Source organism: Oryctolagus cuniculus, chromosome 18, assembly GCF_964237555.1.
Source record: "Oryctolagus cuniculus chromosome 18, mOryCun1.1, whole genome shotgun sequence".
Lineage (NCBI taxonomy): Eukaryota > Metazoa > Chordata > Mammalia > Lagomorpha > Leporidae > Oryctolagus > Oryctolagus cuniculus.
Genome location: NC_091449.1, coordinates 41,231,003 through 41,253,014, shown reverse-complemented (window position 1 = coordinate 41,253,014; position 22,012 = coordinate 41,231,003). Strand labels below are relative to the sequence as shown.

The 22,012-nt window shown below is 61.0% G+C and overlaps 1 protein-coding gene across 8 annotated transcripts in view; it reads left to right on the top strand.

Moving 5' to 3' along the window:
• KIFC3 (kinesin family member C3) overlaps positions 1-22,012 on the top strand; it is a 76,324-nt gene that overhangs the window by 50,993 nt on the left and 3,319 nt on the right. For 3 of the 8 annotated variants that reach the window (XM_070061964.1, XM_070061960.1, XM_070061963.1), the window contains exons 4-14: positions 699-843; positions 3,528-3,730; positions 14,814-14,879; positions 15,283-15,441; positions 15,539-15,778; positions 16,185-16,358; positions 16,827-16,974; positions 17,505-17,635; positions 18,542-18,653; positions 20,637-20,818; positions 21,743-21,847. In XM_070061964.1, the coding sequence (XP_069918065.1) occupies positions 699-843; positions 3,528-3,730; positions 14,814-14,879; positions 15,283-15,441; positions 15,539-15,778; positions 16,185-16,358; positions 16,827-16,974; positions 17,505-17,635; positions 18,542-18,653; positions 20,637-20,818; positions 21,743-21,847 (1,665 nt within the window). Of the gene's footprint in view, positions 1-698; positions 844-3,527; positions 3,731-11,183; positions 11,701-14,813; positions 14,880-15,282; positions 15,442-15,538; positions 15,779-16,184; positions 16,359-16,826; positions 16,975-17,504; positions 17,636-18,541; positions 18,654-20,636; positions 20,819-21,742; positions 21,848-22,012 lie in introns of those variants that run through there. The other 5 variants (XM_070061967.1, XM_070061966.1, XM_070061961.1 and 2 more) reach the window with 4 other exon arrangements.

Genomic DNA, 22,012 nt, shown 5'->3' with positions numbered 1-22,012 from the left:
GGATAATGGGGCCCAAGCACTTGGGCCATCGTTGCTGCCTCCTGGGGTGCCCACGAGCAGGAGGCCCTGTTGGAGCCCAGCCTCTCAGAAGCAGGACACAGGTGTCTTCGCCGCCCTGGGCTGTCTTTCCAAGGGAGCTGCAGGGGACTTCCTCTTTCTCTCCTCCCCCCTCCTCTGCCGTGTCTCAGCCTTCTTTGTCCGTGTTCCTCCTTGGCCAAGAGATGGGGGTTCCATGGTCCCTGGACAGCCACGTGGTCCTGGTGCTGCGTAGGTGGACCATGTGCCGCGACCTGGGCAGCCCTGAGGGTGCCGTCTGGAAGCAGGGGGCCGTGTCTCTGGGGCAGTGGCAGCCGACATGATGGGGGAAGATGCCCTGGATGGGTGGGCTAGTGGTGGGGTTGGGACGGGTGTCTGGGATCAACGAGGCTGCCCTGGTTGACTCACGAAGGGGCGATCTGAGCTCTGCCTGAGGGCCTCAAGCGCCCACGAGAGCCTTCTTTGCTGGTGCCCGGGGGGCCAGCTGCCCCAGGGGAGGGCGGGAGAGGCAGTGCCGCCGTCTCGCTGTCCACACCTCCGCCCAAAGGCTGGAGCCTCTGGGCCTGGGTTCGCTCCAGCTGCAGGTGCCCGCTGCCGGAGGCGTGCCGGGTCCCTCCCGGCGCAGTCCCCTTCACCAGAGGCTTCTGGTTGTGTCTTGGCAGCAGGCCCTGCAGGACAAGGGGTACGAGAGCAAGAGTCAGGGGACGAAAGAAGAGAAGCTCCTGAAGCGGCCGGCGCCGGCCCCCAGGCGGGAGCGGGAGCGGGAGGCCCCGGAAGCCGGTGGCGCCGTGAATGTAGAGAAACCAGGTAAAGGAGCTCCTCCCCCCGGCCCGACACCCTGGCCAGGCTGGCTCAGGAGGGGCCCTCGGGGTCGGAGCTGCCCCAGCCCACCCTCGGCAGCTGCAGGAGCCTGGGCCGCCCCTCCCGGCTCAGGGACAGCAAAGTGTGTGTGCTTGCCTGTCCCCGGCCACCCTGCTCCCAGCGCCCCACCCAGTGATAAGAGACCTTGGCCAGCTGGGGCTGGGGTTGAATTTCCCCACGTTTTGTCTTTTCCCAGTGCCTGTCAAAAGCAGGGCAGGGCGGCAGCCGCGCAGGCGCCACTGCCTCTCCCCTGGTGTCCTGCCGTCACGGGGGTCCACGGTGTCCTAGGATAGGGCTCTGATTCTGCTGCCTTGAGGCCCAGAAAAAGCTGATGGCTCCACTCTTCTCTGGCAAGGCCGCGATGGCATCCAGATGGCTGCGGTTCTGGAAGATTCTGTAGTCTTCCATCCCGTAGTCTCACAGGTCCGTGCCGGGGCTCCCAAGAGCAAGCCTGAGCCCAGCATCCTCAGGGCGCTCACAGGGGAGGCCAAGAACGGGCAGACGGAGCAAACGGAGCCGGCCTCCAGCTGCCGCCGCAGGTTAACCTGTGTGTCTGAACTTGCCAGGGCTGCAGGGAGCCGTTCCCTCTCTGAGGCAGTGCCGAGCCGTGCTCGCCTGTCTCTGCCCGGGCCTGTGGCGCCCAGCAGCAGGTGCAGGGCCTGGGAAAGGCGGACATCCCCCAGCTGGCAGGTCGGCTTCCTTTATCAGGCAGCAGAGGCTCCGGGAAGAGAAAGACTAATCCAAGCTAAGAGTGAGGACCGACTCCTGTCTGGTCCCAGCCCGGGGTCTCCCAGGGACAGTACCCCAGGAGGACCTCTGAGGTCCCCGCTCTTTGACCACTGGCCTTCCATGCGAATGCAGCATCCTGGGCCCCAGGGCCCTGTTCCGCCCGCCCGAGTGTTCCTTTGATCTCACCTTGTCCTACCTGTGCTTCCTCTGGGGACCTCCTGTAGCATCAAGATCTTTTCTCCCCACCCTTCTCATCCCTAGTAGCTCCTGGTCCCCAGTCGGCACCCTGCACCTGCGTGTGGGCCGTGCTGAGGTCAGGAGGCACCTGCTCAGGGGGGGCTTCCAGGTGTTTCTGAGGCTCCCGTGGTCGAAGCAGTGGCCCTGACACAGGGCTCCCTGGTCTCGTCTCAGCCCTGTGGCCTGCAGTCCCCTACAGGCTCCGGGCTCCATTCCCAAGGTTGTCTTTTGAGCAAGCTGCATTGTCCCCACTTCCTGGGGGGGAGGGGGGATCCCCGCGGGGCCCCTCCCGTGCATCTCTTAGGTGCCAGCCTCAGCTCTGGGGCCAAGTCCAGCGTGTTCCCTCCCAAACCCCCGCAGCCTACAGACAGCATGCGGGTCACATGCCACCCACGGCAGCCCCATGTGCAGGCCTGGAAGCATCTGGCTTCCCTCACTCCCTCTGGAACACATCACAGAAGTCCGGCCAGCTCCGTGTGACACGCATGCTGTGTCACGTGCAGGCCACACAGCCAGGGTTCCTGTCCAACCAGGGACTGCTCCAGCCCTGGCTCTCTGCAAGGAGGGAGAAGCTGGCATGCGTGCACCCTTCCTGCTCTCTCCAGGGAGCCTTTCTTCACCTCTCCTGCCTCCCACCTGTCCGCCTGCCTACCCGGCGGTGCCCAGCCTGCAGCCCCACCGGGGTGGCCTCCCTGCCGCCCAGTCTGTTGGTCTCCGTGGAGCCCTGAACGAACACACTTGCTGCCTCCCATCAAGGCTGCCAGCTGGGTCAGGTGCAGGTGGCTTTGTTCACAGAGGCGCGGAGCCTGCCCACTCCAAACAAAGCCCAGAAGCCCTGGGGCTCCAGGCGGAGTGGGGAGGCCAGCAGGTTCCCCTCTGAACTGCCCGCCAGGCCCCCATTGGCACTGCCTGAGGGAGGAGGCAAAGCCCCTGCCCTCCCCCTCTGTCCTGTGCCCGGCTCTGTCCCCTGCGTGCCAGCTCCTCACTGCAGAGCTGCAGACACACACGTGCTGTGACGAGCTTGCTGGGCTCCGTCAGCGGGCCTCGGACTCCTCGGGCCTCGATGCTCTGTCCCGCATCTGTCTGTCTGTCTCCCACTCCTGGTGGCAGGATAGTGGAAGGCTGTGGGAGGAGGAGGACTCAGCTGGGGCCCTGCCCAGCTCTGAATTGATCATCTTGTACCTGTACAGTCCCCACGTGCCCCTGGCCCGGCTGCACGTGCTGGTCTGTCTCTGCCTCCTGGCCCCTGTGTCCCTGGTACCCACACTCACTGCCCTAGCTCTGCCTCCGTGCACCGGTGGGGAGCCCCACTCCTCTGCAGGACTCTCGAGGGGGGGTGAGGTGTGAAGAAGTCATGTCTCCTGTTCTTCCTCAGCCGCGATTCCTTGCAGACTGGCCCTGGAGAGGGACTGGCCCATCAGGCCTGGAGTGCAGGCTCTGAGAGGGGTCTTCATCCCCCGGAAGCTGCCCGTGGAGGCGGCTTTCCCCGAGGAGGGCCCCGGATGGCCTGGCTGACCCCTGCTGCCGCTGCCTGCGGCTCCCCCGGGTCCCCCAGGTCCTCTGCTTGCGTCCCCTGACGTCCCTGACAGCCTGCCCTGCCGTGAGGTCCTCCACCAGGCTGGGACCTCCGCCGCCCCACTGATCAGCCACTACTTTGCTCGTAGGTGGGCGGCTCTTTGGCAGCGGGAGGTGCTCGAGCCTGTCGGGGTCGCCAGGGGCGGCCCCCGTTGTGCACAGGATGGTGGAAGCCATGTCCCAGCTGCAGGAGGAGAAGGCCCAGCTACAGGAGGAGCTGGTGGTCCTGCGGGAGAGGCTGGCCCTCCATGACAGCGACCAGCAAGTCGCAGCCGCCCAGCTGCAGAACCAGGTACCTGGGGAGGCTGGGCCAGGCGGAAGCCACTGCCCGCCTGGGGAACAGGTCAGAGGCCATTGCTCAGGACAGCAGGGTCTCTGCTCTTGGCCCGGCACCACCTAGAGGGTGAGGCGGGGCCACGCAGGGCCCTGGTGTGACCGTCTCGGGTCTGGGAGGCAGCAGGTCTTCGCGTCCTTGTCTGTGCTGGCTCCTGCTCCTGCTGAGCCGGGTGGGCCCTCTCAGGGGCACCCTTCTCACCCTGTGTCTGCCTCTTCTGCACTTCCCCGCTGCTTTGCCGGCTCTGGGACTATCTGCCCGCCGAGGGCCTCCTCGTGGCCAGCTCTGTCCCGCTGTCTGCTTGTGTGAGCCTCTTTCGTGCTGGGTGGGCGGGCGTGGCCCTGCCCCGTGGAGGCTGCAGGCTTCAGGAAGAGGGTCATTTGTTCCGTGCACACGTGTATGGTGAGGGGAGTGATGAGGGCGCTGCAGGAGGGACACACGCGCGTGCACACACACAACACACACACACACACACACGGCGGTGAGGGCTTAGCCCCTGGGGAAAAGCAGTGCTGGAACTGAGACCAGCACAGAGCTGAGGGAAGTACATTCTGTGCTCAGGGAAAGCCAGTGCAAAGGGACTGTGGCAGCAGGAGAGCCATGGCTCTGGGTGCTGTGGGCTTGGTCCAGGGCTCCCCTGCAGGTTGTGTGTCTGGCCCGAGGCGGGAGCTCAGCAGCAGTTCTGCCTTCCCCAGCCCGGCCCAGGTTAGGCAAGCCAGGCACTCCTCTTCCCAGACAGCTCTGCGTGTTCCTTCTTCCCCGAGCTTTGTTGAGATTCCGTTCATGCGCCGTAGATTCTGTCCCTCTGGGACAGACAGCTCCCTGTTCATGAGTGTGCACCCCTCCCCGCTCTGATTCCAACCCAACTTAGTTGCCCTCCCTGCCCCCCCCCCCCAGCCAAAGGTAGGTTCACAGTCAGCCCCTGTTCCCCTGCCCCCAGCCCCTGGCAACCCTTAACCCACTTGCTCTGTTTATGGGTTTTCCTTTTCCGAACATTTCCTGTAAAGGAAGTCATAGTAACTTCTGGCCTTTTGTGACTTTAAGCAAATTAAAAAGCAAACGTTTCTTCCTCTAATTAGCACCACGAACTTTTTAGGAGGGAAGGTGGAGGTGAAGCAGCCCAGCTGCCCTGGCGCCTGTGGTCCCCAGCGCCCCAGCCTGCGCCCCCGATGACTTGGGAGTTCCCAGTGGTCCCCGGTCCCGGCTCAGGTTGTCTGTGGACGTTCTGACCGCCGGCTGTTTCCCGGGATTTCTCAGGGGATGCCCCTGAAGCCTCAGGTCTCGGAGCTGCTCTCTGGAGGGTCTGGCCCTGTGCAGGTGCAGCTGGAGCCAAGGTCAGAGTCTGACTTCGGCTCCACTCACCGGCTCTGTGCGCCTGGGTAGTTAATTAGCACTCTGTGCCTCTGTTTCTTTCTTTCTTTTTTTAAAGATTTATTTATTTATTTGAAAGTCAGAGTTACACGGAGGGAGAAAGAGAGGCAGAGAGAGAGAGAGAGGTCTTCCACCCACTGGTTTACTTCCCAGCTGGCTGCAACGGCCAGAGCTGCACCGATCCGAAGCCAGGAGCCAGGAGCTTCTTCTGGGTCTCCCATGTGGGTACAGGGGCCCAAGCACTTGGGTCATCTTCCACTGCTTTCCTAGGCCATAGCAGAGAGCTGGATTGGAAGTGGAGCAGCCAGGACTCAAACCGGCACCCATATGGGATGCCGGCACTTCGGGCCAGGGCGTTAACACAGCACCAGCCCCGCCTCCATTTCCTCATCTGCGAAATGGGCTTAATAACAGTCCCTGGACGAGGTGGTCCCTGGTGAGTGCCCACCACCATCCGGGGTAGCGTTGCAGACTTGTGATGGTCTGGGCAGGAGTCCTACCCTGGCCCTGCCATCCGGAGCTGTAGGAAGTCACTTCCCCTCCGAGCCTTCCTTTCCCAGTCTCTGATCTGGGGCTAAGCGTTGCTTGTGGTTGGGGAGCAGACCAGCTGTGAGAGTGGACAGAGAAGGGGGTGGCAAACTGTGCGTGTGGTGCCCAGCGGGGTCACTGCCGGGTGCTCTGTCTGACGGTCTGAATGTTGCTCCCCGAAGGAGAGCCCCCGACGGCGCCTCCACCTTGCTTTTCCTGGCCTTGGCCCCAGCCTGTCCAGACTCGCCCCCCACCCCACCTGGCTGCTTTGTCTTGCTGCAGATCCTGGTGGGGTGGGGGCGCCCTGCCAGCATCAGCCAGACCTGAGTCAGTGCTGCATCTGCCACTTAGCAGTCAGGTGACCGCTCGAAGGTTGCTTAACCAAGGCTAACCCTCCGGAAGCTCGGACGGTGCGGATAATCATACCTGCCTGACGGGCCGTCGGAGCTGACTCAGGCAGTGCAGCTGCCGGTGAGGCTCTGGGGGGTTGCGGAGTCTCTGAGGCTGAGTCGGGGAGTCGGGGATTCGGGGGGGGGCGCATGGTGTGCACTGGGAGCACTCAGGCCAAAGGATTGCAGCCCTGGACCACGCCCTGGCGGCCGTGACTTCCTGCCCTCTTCGGGGGGGGGGGGTGGTCCCTGGAGCAAAGCCTCCAGGTTCCTTCCCATGTTCCGTGCCGCCCAGACCGTGGCCCTCCCCACCTCCTCCTCTCCCACCTCTAGATAGAACCGTAAAAATCGCCCCTCAGGGCGGGCATCCGGCTGCACAGAGAGGACACCTGCAGCCCACATGGGAGCGCCTGGGCACGATGCGCAGCTGCGGCTGCTGGCTCCTGCTTCCTGCTAACGCACACCCCTGGAGGCGGCAGTGACAGCTCCAGTGACTGGGTTCCTGTCACCTATGGGAGACCGGGATCGTCTCTCTGCCTCGCAAATAAAATATTTTACAAATTGTTCTCAGAGGGCACGGACTGGAAAACTAGATCTTGCCCTTTAAAATGTATAATGTGGCCTTAAAAAGTTTCATTCATTCATTCATTCATTCATTTGAAAGGCAGAATCACAGAGAGAGAGAGACAGAGAAAGAGAGAGAAAATCTTCCATCTGCTGGCTCACTTCCCAGATGGCTACAACAGCCAGGGCTGGGCCAAAGCCAGGAGCCAGGAGCTTCTTCTGAGTCTCCCACATGAGTGCAGGGGCCCAAGCGCCATCTTCTACTGCTTTCCCGGGCACATTAGCAGGGAGCTGGATCGGAAGTGGAGCAGCCAGGACCTGAACTGGAGCCCATATGGGATGCCGGCATCGCAGGTGGCAGCTTTATCTGCTGCACCACAACACTGGCCCCTGCCTGCGTTTTTGTAAAACAATTGGAGAATACATGTAACACCAAACATTCCATCTTAGCCCTGGTGAAGCCTCAGCTGAGTGGCATTGAGGCGATTCACGTTTTTGTGCGACTCTCACCACTGTCCAGCTCCTCCCCAAGCCGCGACCCAAACTCTGTCTCCAGCAAATAGGTTTCCCACCCTCCGCCCCCCAGCACAGCTCCACTCTACTTCCTGTGGCTCGGAACATCCTCTGGGTCCAGCCTCCGGGTGGCATCCCACAGCGGTCGTCCTGGCACCGGCTCATTCCCCCCGCCAGTTCAGGTTCCCGCGTGGCGTCGGTGTCAGACTCTGGCCCCGCCGTGTGTCTCACTTACCCGTCCACCCACGGACAGGATGCCAGACCCTTCGGCCCTTACAGGTAGCAGTGCTGGGTACACTGGGGCGAGCTTGTCCCCGAGTCCTCGCCTGCAGTTACCCGGAAGTGGGGTTGCTGGCCCGCATGGTGACTCTGCTTTTCCTCTGTGAGGGAGCCGCCGTATAGTGTCCCACCGCGGCTGCGGCGTCTTACGCTCCCCCCGGCAGTGCAGGAGGAGCCCAGGCTCTCCTCATCCTCACCAGCACCTGCTGTTGTGTTATTTCTTGTAACAGCCGCCCTAATGGAGTTAACCTTTGATTGGAAATGTCACTTGCAGGTATTTCTCTCCAATTCCGTGGGTTGCCTTTTTAATCTGTTGATAAACTCCTTTGTCATAAAAATGTTTTCAATTCCGGTGAAGTCCAGCCTATCCATTTTTTTTCTTTATCATCCATGCTGTTGATGTCCTACCCAAGAAATCTTCAAATCCAATGTCACGAAGTCTCTTCCTGTGTTTTCTTTGAAGAGCTAAGCGTTTGACAGGGTCGCTCTCGGGTTTTGGTCTCGGATGTATTTGAGGTGAACTGTGTGTGCTGGGGAGGGTCAGGGGCCCACTGCCTTCTTTCGCATGTGGATGCCCGGTTTTCCCAGCACCGTTTGTGAGAAGACTCTTTGCTCCCCTGGGATGATCTCAGCGTCCTTGTTGAAAATCGCTTCGCTGTATCGGTGAGGGGTTACTCTTGGGCTCTGTATTCTATCCCATTGGCCTGCATGTTGGTTTTAATGGCAGCCCCATGCTGTTTTGATGACAGTAGCTTTGTAGTAAGTTTTTCAAGCAGGAAGTGTGACATCTCTACCTTTGTTCTTTTTCAAGATTGTTTTGATTCTTTGATGCCCCTTGAAATTCCATATGAATTTTAGGTTGGATTTTTCTACATCTTCAGAAGCCATCGTTGGGCTTTTGATAGGGACTGCAGTGGACCTATGGAATGCTTTTGGTGCTATTGACATCTCAACGATATTAAGTCTCCTAATCCACGAACATGGGATGCCTTTCCATTTGTTGGTGTCTTCTTTAATCCCTTTCAGCAACATTTTGTGGTTTTCAGTGTAAAAGTCTTTTACATCCTTTTGTGCTATTTTGTTCCTTTTAATGCTGTCATAAATGGGATCATGTTCTTAATTCCTTTCGGGGTGGTTCTTTGCTAGTTACAGAAATGCAGTGGATTTTTGTGTGTTTTTGTATCTTGCACATTTGCTGAATTTGGCTGTTAGTCCTAATTGGCCTGATTTGTAAAATCAATTTGGTTGCCTACATTTAAATTTTTTTAATTTATTTATTTGGAAAGCAGAGCTGCAGAGCGAGAAGGAGAGAGAGACAGACAGACAGACGGACAGACACACACACACAGAAAGAGAAGTCTTCCATCTATTGGTTCACTCCCCAAATGGCCAGGATAGTCAGGGCTAGGACAGGCTGAAGCCAGGACCACGGAATTCCATCCAGATCTCCCACATGCTTGGCAGGGGCCTGAGTATTTGGGCCATCATCTGTTGCCTTCTCAGGTACATAGCAAGGAGCTGGATCAGAAGTGGAACAGCCAGGACTCAAACTGGCGTGGCTTCCAGAGACTCTAAAGTGGGATGCAGACATCCTAATCAGCATCCTAACCATGGTGCCAAATGCCTGCCCCAGTTGCCAACATTTAAATATTAGTGAAGGTCACATAAAAATCTGGGCTTTGTGGTCAGCATTGTGGCAGAGTGGGTTAAACCATTGCACGTGACACCAGCAGCCAGTCTCACAATGCTGGTCCGAATCCCACCTCCTCCACTTCCAGTCCAGCTTCCTGATAATGTACCTAGGAACACAGCAGAAGATGGCCCAAGTACTTGGGTTCCACCACCCATGTGGGAGACCTGGATGGAGTTCCAGGCTCCTGGCTTTGGCCTGGCTGAGACTTGGCTGTTGCAGCCATTTGGGGAGTGAGCCAGCAGATGGATAATCTCTCTCTCTCTCTCCCTCTGCCCTCTGCCCTCTGTCCTCTGTCCTCTGTCTTCCTCTCTATGTCATTCCCTGTCTGTTGCTCTGCCTTTCAAACAAATAATTACTTAAAAACAAAAAATCTGGACTTCCTTTGTGCACTAGGATGCTGGGAGAGGTGGTCCTTGGGGCCGACTCTCTCCCCGGCACCTGCTGCCTAGAGTGCTGTAGCAGCTCCCACCCTGGGCAGAGTGAGCTTCCCTCAGCGTGCCCCGGCCCCACCACCCTGCCCACCTCGCACCCTGCTTACCAGCCTCACCCATAGATACCACTCTGCCTGGTGGTCCCGGGCACACAGTATTCATCCTATGTGCGTTTACTGCACACCTACTATGTGCCAGCCACTGTCGTATGGCCCTGAGCACCACGGACAGCTCCCTGCCGTCCCTGGCCCTTCATTCCAGCAGTAGGACCCACTGAGCGCTGGGCCCTGTCCTGAGTACATCACCCGTGTCATCTCATTCAGTCCTCACAATAAGGTAGATGAGGAAACCAAAAGGCACTGAGAGGTTAAGGGGCTTGTTCAAGGTCACTGCAGGGGAACCCCGGACAGCCTGGCTCAAGATCCCTGCTCTCGGTGCGGTGAAGACTTGGCCGAGGAGGTGGTATGGACACAGCCAGGAGCAGGCCTGCTGAGAGCGGGAGTGTTGGGGGGACGGGGCGGGGTGGCTCCCAGGGGGTGCTCCTGAGGCCTTCTGGGCTCAGCAGCTCCTCCACAGAGGGGGGTCGGGGGTGGTGGGCAGGGAGCCCGTCTTTCCTGGGAAGACGGCTGAGGACCCTGCCGCCAGGCTCTGTGGGTGGTAGAGCCTTAATCAGCGGGTTATTTGCCATGATAAGAGGCTGCCCGCCCCGGGCAGACGGCTGAGAACACACAGAGCGAGCGCCCGCCGCGCCCTCTGCTGAGTTGGCTCTGCCCCACGCCGACAGCACTCCCTCTCCCCGCACCCCCGCTCCCCGCTGAGCCCGGCAGGGCTGAGGCCCCATCCCACGACTGGCTTTTTCAGGCTGTGGAGGAGGGTGGGCTTGGGTGGGGGCACCAGCCGGCTCGGCCCCTCCAGGGCCCTGGGGCATGGCTGCGCTGGCGGCGTCCACAGGCTGCACGCCCCAGTCCTGCTCCTGGGCTCTGGAACGGCTGTCCGGCCAAGCAGTCAGTGAGCACCCACCGGGTTCTGGCCCCTCCCACCTCAGGCTGATGCCCACAGTGGGTGTCGGAGCACCTTCAGGGCTCCCCGGGCCTCCGGAAGCAGACCGCATTGATGAAGTCAAAGATCCTTCTCCTGGGCCAGGCCGCCCGTGGGTGCCCCTGCTCTGCCGCTCGCCTCCCGGGACAAGCCCGGGATGGCTTAGCGTCCACATCTCTGCCCTGGGGTCTTCTACCGCTCTCCCCTAAACCTGCGCTGTTCCAGCCGCTTCCTGTCGGGTGTCCCTGGGAGAGCCCAGCCAGGGCCCAGGTTCTATCTGTGCCACAAGGAGGGAGCAGGCAGGTGGCGGCCGGCAGTGGCACTGGGAAGCCCCACTTTCACTGCCCTGGCATCTGATACTGGGCAGTGCTGGGCGCTGCAGAGAGCTGCAGTCGGAGCGTGGCTGGTGCAGCCGAGGCAGCCACCTCTCGGGGGAGGAGTGGGCTTGGGGGCTCCTGACCCTGTCAGAGGAAGTGCACCCACTTACTTCAGTCAGTGTGCAAGAGGAACACATACATCTTTTCTTATGTATATGGGCTTGTAGTTTTTATTTTAGAGATTCACTTATTTGAAAGGCGTAGTGATGGGTGGGGGGTGGGGGGTGGGGGGAGAGAGAAACAGAGAGGACTTCCATCCACTAGTTTACTCCCCAAATGGCCACAGTGGCTGGGGCTGCACTAAGCTGAAGCCAGGAGCCTGGCATGTGGGTGGCAGGGGCCTAAGCACCTGAGCCACCCTCTGCTGCCTTCCCAGGCACACTAGCTGGATCGGAAGTGGCCCTGCCGGGACTTGAACCAGAGCTCCCATACGGGATGCCCACACCACAAGTGGTGGCCCAACCCGCTACCCCAAGGAACGCCAGCCCCAAGGAACGTATATGCTCTGAGACGTAGAAATTCTGAAAAGAACGAAGAATTTGCCAGCCGTAATTCTACAACCCAGAGCTCCTCTGCCTCTGTACCACACAGGCAGTTTTTTCCAGGTTGTTCTTTGACGTGGTGTGTCGATGAGCCTTTCCCCATGCCACTGAGAACTCCTGGTGAACATAGTTGTAATGACTGCATAACAGCCCAAGAAGCAGATTCTCATACATCGCTTAACTTAGCTAACTACTCCCCGATGGTGAGTATCCAGTGTATTCCCAGTTGGACGCTAGGGGGCGCCAGGAAGAGGGCTTATGGGTCGCAAGCAGAGAAGCGGAAGTAGCTTTGCTCTCTGCTGGTCAGTGACACTGTGTCCAATCAGGAATGGACAGTTGAGGTGGCGACAGACGCAGCCTATGTGGGCCCAGCCTTTAGGTCCCCTGCTTGTCCACCAGGAGGCGTTGTGCCTCCCAGCCCCTCAGCGGAATCTTGTGTCTTGGAACTACCCCCCCACCCCCCACCCCCGCAATCCTCCCCTGCAACTAAACCCCAAGTGAGCCGTGCTGGGGCCACTTTTTTTTTTTTTTTAATGAGAAATTTTCATTTATCATTTTTTTTTTTGACAGGCAGAGTTAGACAGTGAGAGAGAGACAGAGAGAAAGGTCTTCCTCCTGTTGGTTCACCCCCCAAATGGCCACTGTGGCCGGCGCGCTACGCCGATCCGAAGCCAGGAGCCAGGTGCTTCCTCCTGGTCTCCAAGGCAGGTGCAGGGCCCAAGGACCTGGGCCATCCTCCACTGCACTCCCGGGCCACAGCAGAGAGCTGGACTGGAAGAGGGGCAACTGGGACAGAATCCAGTGCCCCAACCGGGTCTAGAACTTGGGGTGCCAGCGCCGCAGGCGGAGGATTAACCTAGTGAGCCATGGTGCCGGGCTATCTTTTTTTTTTTAAGATTTTATTTATTTGAGAGGTAGAACTACAGACAGTGAGATGGAGAGACAGAGAGAAAGGTCTTCCCTCTGTTGGCTCACTCTCCATGTGGCCACAATGGCTGGAGCTGTGCCAATCCAAAGCCAGGAGCCAGGAGCCTCCTCCGGGTCTCTCACGTGGGTGCAGGGGCCCAAGCACTTGGGCCATCCTCCACTGCACTCCCGGGCCACAGCAGAGAGCTGGACTGGAAGAGCAGCAGCCAGGACTAGAACTGACACCCATATAGGAAGGATGCCGGCGCCACAGGCAGAGGATTAACCCACTGCGCCATGGCGCTGGCCCCTTATCATTTGTTTTCATTGTGTGTGAAAGGCTGGGAGACAGAGAAAGATCTTTCTGCTGGTTTACTCCCCAGGTGCCCACAACAGCTGGGGCCAAAGTCAGGAGCCAGAAACTCAATGCAGGTCTCTCATGCGGGTGGCGGGGACCCACGTGCTGCCTCTGAGGGTGCACATCAGCAGGGAGCTGGGTGGGACGCTGAGCCGGGACACTGACACAGGTGCAGGGTCCCACACGGCGTCTGTCAAACTCTAGCCCCCGGGCTCGCTTTCTCACTGAGGTAGGAACAGGTGCCACGGGTCATCTCCCTCCCGCCAGCTCAGAGAAGCAGGGGCCCGACCCCTGTGGTCCCGCTGCCCTCTCCCGCCCCCAGAGACACTGACCCCACAGCGGAGAGCGGCCCACACACTGCCATTGGATGGCGTCACGGCCACATTAAGCAGGGAGATTTTCACACGCACACCCACACCCTGCAATCAAGTGTCAGGCTGCTCTGCACAGGTTAGTCTGGCACACGTTGTGGCGCCCCCTAGTGGGTCTCGGCATCTGGTCCTATAGAGCCCCTTGCCGGTGCCACCTGTTGCATTTGCCAGCTCCTCATTACTATAGTAAAGCATTTAGGGCTGGCTAACTTGAGGAGAGAAGAGGTTGATATTGGAAATTGTATTTATTTGAAAAGCAGAATTGCATTGTGGGTGGGAGGGAAGATACGGGGGGGAGGAGGCTATTGTGGTTCATAAGCTGTACTTTGGAAATTTATGCTCATTAAATAAAAAAAAATTTAAAAAAGCAGAATTACATAGAAACAGAGAAAGACATCTCCCATCTGTTGGTTCATTCCCCCAAACAGTCCGAACCCAGGAACCTTGGATCACCATCTGGTCTCCCACATGGGTGCAGGGGCCCAAGCACGTAGACCCTTTTCCGCTTCTTTCCCAGGTGCAGGGAATTGGGTTGGAAGTCGATCAGCCAGGACTCGAACTGGTGCCCATGATGGCGCTGCAGGCAGCATCTTTTTTTTTTTTTTTTTTTGATTGATTGATTTATTTGAAAGGCAGAGTTGCAGAGAGGCAGAGCTAGAATCAGAAAGAGAGAGAGGGGGAAGGAGAGAGAGAGATGTCCTCCATCCGCTGGCCCACTCCCAAATGGCCGCAACAGCTGGGGCCGGGGCTTGTGAGACCCACAGACAGCCTCTTAACCCATTGCGCTGAGTGCTGGCCCCAGGAGAAAGGTTTAGTTTGCTTCTTGCTGACAGAGCACAGAGTGTCGCATGGCGAGAGACAGGGAGCCTGTGAGGCCGTCTATAGGTGGGAGGTCTGCCCCGCCCCGCCCATAAAGCCACTGGGATTCAACCTTGATGCCCTGCCCCAGTGTCCTGATCCAGTCTCATCGCTTTCCAAAGACCCTGCCTCTGCACACGGCAGTCAGAGCAAGCTCACGCCTCTCACTGCCGTTAGCGTCCGCCTCGCGGAGTTCCAGGGGACAAATCGTATTCAAACAACGGCCCTGGTGGCCGTGAGAGCCCAGTGCCTCCATGCCAGCTGGTGTACACGTCCTGAGCCATCACACAGCGGTCCTGCCACTCACTGCACATTTTCCAAGGGGAAGTATGGACGTCACAGAATGTTCTGGAACAAAAGCCCCGAAAGGCTGGTGCCAGAGCCTTTGTGTGTCTGGGTTATTTCCCGAGGAGAGGCTCCTGGGGGCGGGCTGATGTGAGGCCAGAGTCAGGGCCCTTGGGGAAGGGGACAGCTCCAGGGACGAGGGCGCTGCCCGGGATCAGTGCTCCGTGGGGACAGGGATGTGTGTGTGGGGGTCCTCCCCTCCGCAAGGCCCTGGATGAGCCAGGTCCTCTCTCATACAGGAAACCACTCAGAGTCTAAGATTCCCGGGGCTGGGCCAGGATAGATCGACCTTACTAAGAAAGAAAATACACAATTGCCTAGGCAAAGGACCTGGGAGGGGGCCCGAGTCCCAAAGAGCTAGGGCTGGCTCGGTGCACAGTGGGCAGCCGGAGGTGCCCGAGGCTTGAACGCAGGGAGGCCCCAGGCTGTGGGCTGGAGGGGAGGACCAAGGCCCTGTGACCCTGGCTTTGCCCTGCAGGTGGAAAACCTGAAGGAGAAGCTCATCAGCCAGGCCCAAGAAGTGAGCCGACTTCGATCAGAGCTGGTGAGGCTCCGGGGCGCCCCCTGGGGGCGGGGAGCTGCACCATCCTTTCCCCATCAAAAACGCATCGGGAACGCGGGCTCAGCTGCTAGTCCTCGGGGGTCATGTGGTCCCCGCAGGGAGGGGAGCGGATGGCTGGCTGACATAAAATAGGAGTGTGAACCCTGTGCATAAATATGACTTCTCGGCACTTTCACACTCAGGAAACTAGGCCAGGTGGGGGGTGGGGCAGGAGGCCCCCTCCTGGCCGCCTCTCTTCCTCTCTGCCGCCTGTCTCTGGGTTTCTTTCCATGTCCTGCTCTCTCACGTTTCTCCTTTTTCTTTCCTCCTCCTCGGGCCCTTGCCTGCTGTTTGTCCGCCCCTCTGCCCACTCCACATGCCTCCCCTGGGCCCCGGCCCTCCGCAGGGAGGCACCGACTTGGAGAAGCTGCGGGACCGGCTGACGGTGGAGAATGAGCGGCTGAGGCAGGAGCTGCGGCGCTGTGAGGCCGAGCTGCAGGGGCTGCGGGCACAGCCGGCCGTGGCGGCGGCGGCAGCGCCCTGCCCGGGCTGCGAACACAGCCAGGTAAGCCGGCCCCACACCCCGGCCCCGGTCGGTCCCGGAGGGTCCAGCTCCTCCTCAATGCGAATGCAGCCCCTCACGGCGGCCCGCGCCCCCGCAGGAGAGCGCCCAGCTCCGGGACAAGCTGTCCCAGCTGCAGCTGGAAGTGGCGGAGAACAAAGGCGTGCTGTCCGAGCTGAACCTGGAGGTGCAGCAGAAGACGGACCGGCTGGCCGAGGTGGAGCTGCGCCTCAAGGACTGCCTGGCCGAGAAGGCGCAGGAGGAGGAGCGGCTCAGCCGGCGCCTGCGCGACAGCCACGAGACCATCGCCAGCCTGCGGGCCCAGTCCCCGCCTGTCAAGGTGAGCCTCACCTGCGCCTGGGCCCAGGGCAGGGCAGCCTCGAGAGAGGGGCGCGTCGTGGGGATAAAACAGGTGTGGGTATTTAATGGACTCGGTCCCGTGCTGCACTGGGCCTTGCCCCTTTCTGCAGCTGGCCAGGGCCGGAGAAAGTGTCCACACCCAGTGCTCGGGTGCCCGCGTGTGCCCTCTGGGTTCTGCCCTTCTCCTCTGTTCCGTGCCCAGGTGGGAGTCACAGCTGGGCTCGTAGCAGGCTCTCATTAAAATGAGAAGATTCCAGTGCGTTCTGGAAAGCCAGGACCCCAGGCTGCTCTCGCTTTTTTCCCCCCGGGGCTCTTGATGGGGCCCCTCGAGGCTCCCCTCCCGTGGTCACCTCCCAGGGCCCCACACGCCTGCCTTCGCCTTGCAGTATGTCATCAAGACGGTGGAGGTGGAGTCGCCCAAGACCAGGCAGGCGCTCAGCGAGTCCCAGGCCCGGAACCAGCACCTGCAGGAGCAGGTGGCCATGCAGCGGCAGGTGCTGAAGGAGATGGAGCAGCAGCTGCAGAGCTCGCACCAGCTGACCACGCAGCTCCGTGCACAGGTGGGTGGGGGCTGGGACGGCGCAGTGGCTAAGCATGCCGGGACGGGCCAGTGCCTTCTCTCCCTCCTGACCCTGTGACCAAGGGCAAGATTTGTCTCTGTTTCCTCATCTATAATGCGCTCTGCTCCCAGCGCCCACGGTGGGCCCTCTGGGACGCGACCAGCAGAGGTTCAGGCCCGGTGTGCTCCATCAACACCACGGGGCTCGGGTTCTCCTGACTCCCCCAGGGCCTGGCCCAGGCGGGGCTGGGGCCCAAGGCAGGGGGTGAGGGGTGGAGAGGTGGGACGGTGGTGGCAGCTACATGGAGTTCGCAGCCGTGGGCCCGGGAGAGAGAAGCCGGTTGACCCTGCTACCGCGTGTGCTTGTGCAGGAGGGGGGTGTGGTGTTGGTGAGGGGCGGGGCTCCCCTCCCTGTACCTTCCCCCACCACATTCCACGGCCCTGAGCTTCCTCATGGCCCGGCCGCCAGATTGCCATGTACGAGGCGGAGCTGGAGCGGGCGCACGGACAGATGCTGGAGGAGATGCAGTCCCTGGAGGAGGACAAGAACCGGGCCATCGAAGAGGCCTTTGCCAGAGCCCAGGTGGAAATGAAGGCCGTGCACGAGAACCTGGCAGGTGAGGCGGTCGCTGGAGCCCTGCCCGCCCCTGACCTCGCCGCGGCCCCTCCCACCCCGCCCGAGCCCTGCCCACCGCCCCCACTCCGCCGTGGCCCCTTCTACCCCGCCCGAGCCCTGCCCACCGCCCCCGCTCCGCCTTGGCCCTCCCACCCCGGCCGAGCCCTGCCCACCGCCCCGCACCTCGCCGCGGCCCCTCCCACCGCGCCTGAGTCCTGCCCGCCCCCAACCCCGCCGCGGCCCCTTCCACCCCGCCCGAGCCCTGCCCACCGCCCCCCACCTCGCCGCGGCCCTTCCCACCCCGCCCGAGCCCTGCCCACCGCCCCCCACCCCGCCGCGGCCCCTTCTACCCCGCCCGAGCCCTGCCCAACCGCCCCCGACCTCGCCGCGGCCCCTCCCACCCCGCCCGAGCCCTGCCCACTGCCCCCTACCTCGCGGCGGCCCCTCCCACCCCGCCCGAGCCCTGCCCACCGCCCCCACTCCGCCGCGGCCCTCCCTCCCCGCCAGCCTCACTCCCCTCGCGTCCCGCAGGCGTCCGGACTAACCTCCTGACGCTGCAGCCGGCGCTGCGGACCCTCACCAACGACTACAACGGGCTCAAGCGGCAGGTGCGCGGCTTCCCCCTGCTGCTGCAGGAGGCCCTCCGGAGTGTCAAGGCTGAAGTGAGTGCGGGGGCTGGGTCAGGGGCTGGGAGAGGCACTGGGGCCTTGGGGCAGGCGCAGCATCCACTCGGGACCGGTTCCCGAATTCACAGACACTTCCGCAGCTCCCACACGCTGGCCATGGCCAGCTATCTGACTGCAGGCTGTTCTGTTGTACACGTGTGACCGTGACCATAGACCTACTGCATGTTCTCACGTGTGCTAGGTTTCACTTTGAAAACTGGACTTAGAGGGTGCGAATAGCCCAGGTCTCTTAAATGCCTCCCACGTGCAAGCCCTTGGCTCCCTGAATTCGCCCGCCAGGGCTCTGCAGAGTAGACCGCGGGTTCTTCTGTCAGCAGTGCTGAGCGGTGCGCAGCTCGGGGAAAGTCAAAGCCTGCGGCAGGTGCCGAGGAGCCCCGCAGCCGCCCGCGTTGAGCCCGTTGGTGTCTGCGTCTCCCTTCATAATAACAAAGGAGGACACACGGGGTTGGGGCTTCCGCATCTCTTTCCCCCTCTGAAGTGTACCTGGGACCTGAACTCCACCACCTCGTAGTCTCGCGTTCGGTGGTGTCAGCCCCACGCTGCAGGTGAGGGGGCTGAGGCCGTTGTCTCAGGCGCCCCAGCTGTTCCGCTGGAGCTGGGATTTGTGCCTAGCTGAACGCTGTTGCCGTCGGGTGCTGGTGCTGCACCCTGCACAGGGCAGGGTAACTGGGAAGCAGTGGCTCAGTTTCTTCACCTGTGAAGTGGGAATGTAGTAGCCCCGCCACCCGAGGGGTCACTGGGAAAAGGTGACATAGGACAGCGCATGTCAGTCAGACCCTCAGCCCACAGCAGGATGCAGGGTGCACCCCTGGTGGGTGGGCGGTGGGGCGAGCCAGGCCAGGGAGCCGCCCCCCACAGCCGTGCCTGTGCCGCCGCCCCCAGATTGGCCAGGCCATCGAGGAGGTCAACAGCAACAACCAGGAGCTGCTGCGCAAGTACCGCCGGGAGCTGCAGCTGCGCAAGAAGTGCCACAACGAGCTCGTGCGGCTGAAAGGTGACCGTGACCGCCAGGCGGGCCGGGCCGGGGGTGCTGCCCCATGGAGGAGCTAGACCAGGACACGGAGCCGCAGAGCGGTCAGGGAACATGCTCCAGGCTGTGTGGCGGAGAACGGTCTGCCTCGGGCGTGTGCAGCGCTGAAGCCCCCGCCCAGCGCCCGCAGCAGTTCACTCCCCGGGGCCCTGGGTAGTGGCGGCTGGGTTGCCACTTGTTCTCACCTGGGGCCTGCACGGAAGCCTGGGTGCTCTGTGCCAGGTGCTGCCGCCCCAGAGGTGCCGTCCCTGCCCTCATGGTACTCGCCTTGGCTGGGAGAATGGACAGTGACTGTCACCCAGGGGACCCTAACTGTGTTCCCTTACGAAAGAGCCGGGAGGCGCTCTGACAGCCCCTGGTATGGGACAGATGTCGGTGTGTAGGGGGCTCCTGGAGGAGGCAGAGCTGTAACTGACACCTGGCCTGTGAGCTGGACGGGGACTAGGAGGGGAAGGAAGGGGGGGCCATGTTGGGGGGGGTGCTGGGATTCCACGAGTGGGTTGGAAGCAAGGGGTGCATGACCAGCTCATGCTGCCAGACACCCTTGGGTGCCCCAGTGTCTCTGCCCAGCTGTCTGCCTGCCTCCTGGCCTGATGGCCGAGCCCTTCTAGAATGACCAGAAAACGTCCTTGGCTCATCAAGGCTCCAGCTGCTCGTTGAGGGGTGAGGAAGCCAAGGTCCAGAGGGCAAGGTCTCTTCTCAGGCTGGGGCAGTGCCGGAGCCCCACCAGTGCCACCCGCCTTTCCTCCCAGCCCCAAGGCAGAGCCCCCAGGGCTGCATTGCTCAAAGGCATACCACAGTGCAGGGGATGGATGACAGCCCTGGGAGGGGGGCTCCTGGACCTCTCGCCTTCCTGGAACACCAGAGGGTACCAGTGTGAAGGCCATGTGGTTTATTTTATTTTTCGAAGATTGATTTATTTGAAAGGCAGAGTTAGAGGCAGAGAGAGAGGTCTTCCATCTACTGGTTCATTCTCCAAATGGCTGCAATAGCTGCAGCTGCGCCGATCTGAAGCCAGGAGCCTGGAGCTGCTTCTGGGTCTCCCATGGGGGTGCAGGAGCCCAAGGACTTGGACCATCTTCTGCTTTCCCAGACTATTAGGGAGCTGGATTGGAAGTGGAGCAGCCGTAACTCGAACTTGTACCCATATGGTTTTTTTTTATTTTTCTTTTTTTCTTTTTCTTTCTTTCTTTTTTTTTTTTTTTTTGACAGGCAGAGTGGACAGTGAGAGAGAGACAGAGAGAAAGGTCTTCCTTTGCCGTTGGTTCACCCTCCAATGGCCGCCGTGGCCGGCGCGCTGCGGCCGGCGCACCGCGCTGATCCGATGGCAGGAGCCAGGAGCCAGGTGCTTTTCCTGGTCTCCCATGGGGTGCAGGGCCCAAGCACCTGGGCCATCCTCCACTGCACTCCCTGGCCACAGCAGAGGGCTGGCCTGGAAGAGGGGCAACCGGGACAGAATCCGGCGCCCCGACCGGGACTAGAACCCGGTGTGCCGGCGCCACTAGGCGGAGGATTAGCCTAGTGAGCCGCGGCGCCGGCCCCCTTATGGTTTTATCCACTACACCCCAGCACCACCCCCGGCTTTGTACTTTTTAAATATTTGTCGGAGATGCAGAGAGAAAAGAGACAAAAAGACCTTCCCTCCACTGGTTCACTCTCCAGGTGGCTGCAACAGCCAGTGCTGGGCCAGGCAGAAGCCAGGAGCCTGCAGCTCCATCCAGGTCTCCCACCAGGTGCAGGGGCCCAAGCACTTGGGCCATCCTCTGCTGCTTTCCCAGGTGCTTTAGCAGGGAGCTGGGTCAGAAGTGGAGCAGCTGGCACTCAAACCAGTGCCCACATGGGAGCCTCATTGCACGCAGAGGCTTAGCCCACTGCGCCAAGATGCCAGCCTTGGCAGTCTGCTCTAGACCCGGCCTGGGCCCTTCTCTCCACCCCCAACCAACTCAGGGAACATCCGGGTGATTGCTCGTGTCCGGCCAGTCACCAAAGAGGATGGGGAAGGCCCGGAGGCGACCAACGCAGTGACCTTCGACCCTGATGACGACTCCATCATCCACCTGCTGCACAAGGGCAAGCCCGTGTCCTTTGAGCTGGACAAGGTCTTCTCGCCGTGGGCCTCGCAGCAGGACGTGAGTGCAGCCCAGAGGGACAGACAGACTCGTGGGGAGAGCCAGACGGAAGGTGGTGGGGACGAGTGAGAAGCAAAGACTGAGGGCCTCAGAAGCCTCCCGTGGGAAGGGCCGGGTTGCCTGCAGACCACCCCACCCCACCCATGTGTCAGGCCCTGCCCACCATGTGGCTCCTCCCATTTATGTGATCCAGGGCCCCTAAGCGCCCTCTCCTGCCAAGAATACCCTCTTTTGTGGTTAAAGATTTATTTATTTGCTTCCAGCTGCTGGTTCACCCCCCAAATGGCTGCAGTAAAGCCAGGGCTGGGCCAGGCTGAAGCCAAGAACCAGGAGCTTTTTACGGGTCTCCCATGCGGGTGTAGGAGCCCAAGCACTTGGGCCATCTTCCACTGCTTTCCCAGGCCATTAGGGAACTGGGTGGGAAGTGGAGTAGCTGGGACATGAACTGGCACCCATATGGGATGCCTGTGCTGCAGGCTGTGGCTTAACCCACTGTGCTACAGCACTGGTCCCAAGGATACCCTCTTGTATCAGTCCCCTGGATCTTGCTAGGGCTTCTGTCCCCTCAGGTACATGGGTGCTGTGTGGTCTCTGCATCCCCCTTTCTCTGCCACACCCAGTCCCCCGGGCCTGTCCTGCCTGTGCCCTCCTGTTCCCACGTCCACCCCTTTGTTCCTGCATGGTCTGCTGGCGGCAGGCCCTGGAGGTACAGGTGCAGGCAGGTGCCTACCTCTGCCTTCATTCACTGAGCTGCACGGGGGACCACGCACCGGCGTTGGTGGAAGCACCCCAGCTGCCCACCAGTGTCCAGCACGGGGGGCTGGAGAGCAGGGAGCATCAGCAGGGCCACAGGCCATGGTGTTGCTGGGGGCGAGCGGGCTTGGAGCTGGCGGGGCCCCACAGTCCGTCACACTCCTCTTCCAGGTGTTCCAGGAGGTGCAGGCCCTGGTCACCTCCTGCATCGACGGCTTCAACGTCTGCATCTTCGCCTATGGCCAGACGGGCGCTGGCAAGACGTACACCATGGAGGTAGGTGCTGCCCGCGGGGCACCCCTCACGGACACCGGGGTTCTGCACAGCGTGTGTTTTGCCTCGGGAGCAGAGGCCCCGAGACCCCAGGCCACTTTAAACTGGGGCCTAGGCAGCAGTTGCTGCCGCCAGTGGAGGGGGCGTTTGGGGGACATGACCAGCAGG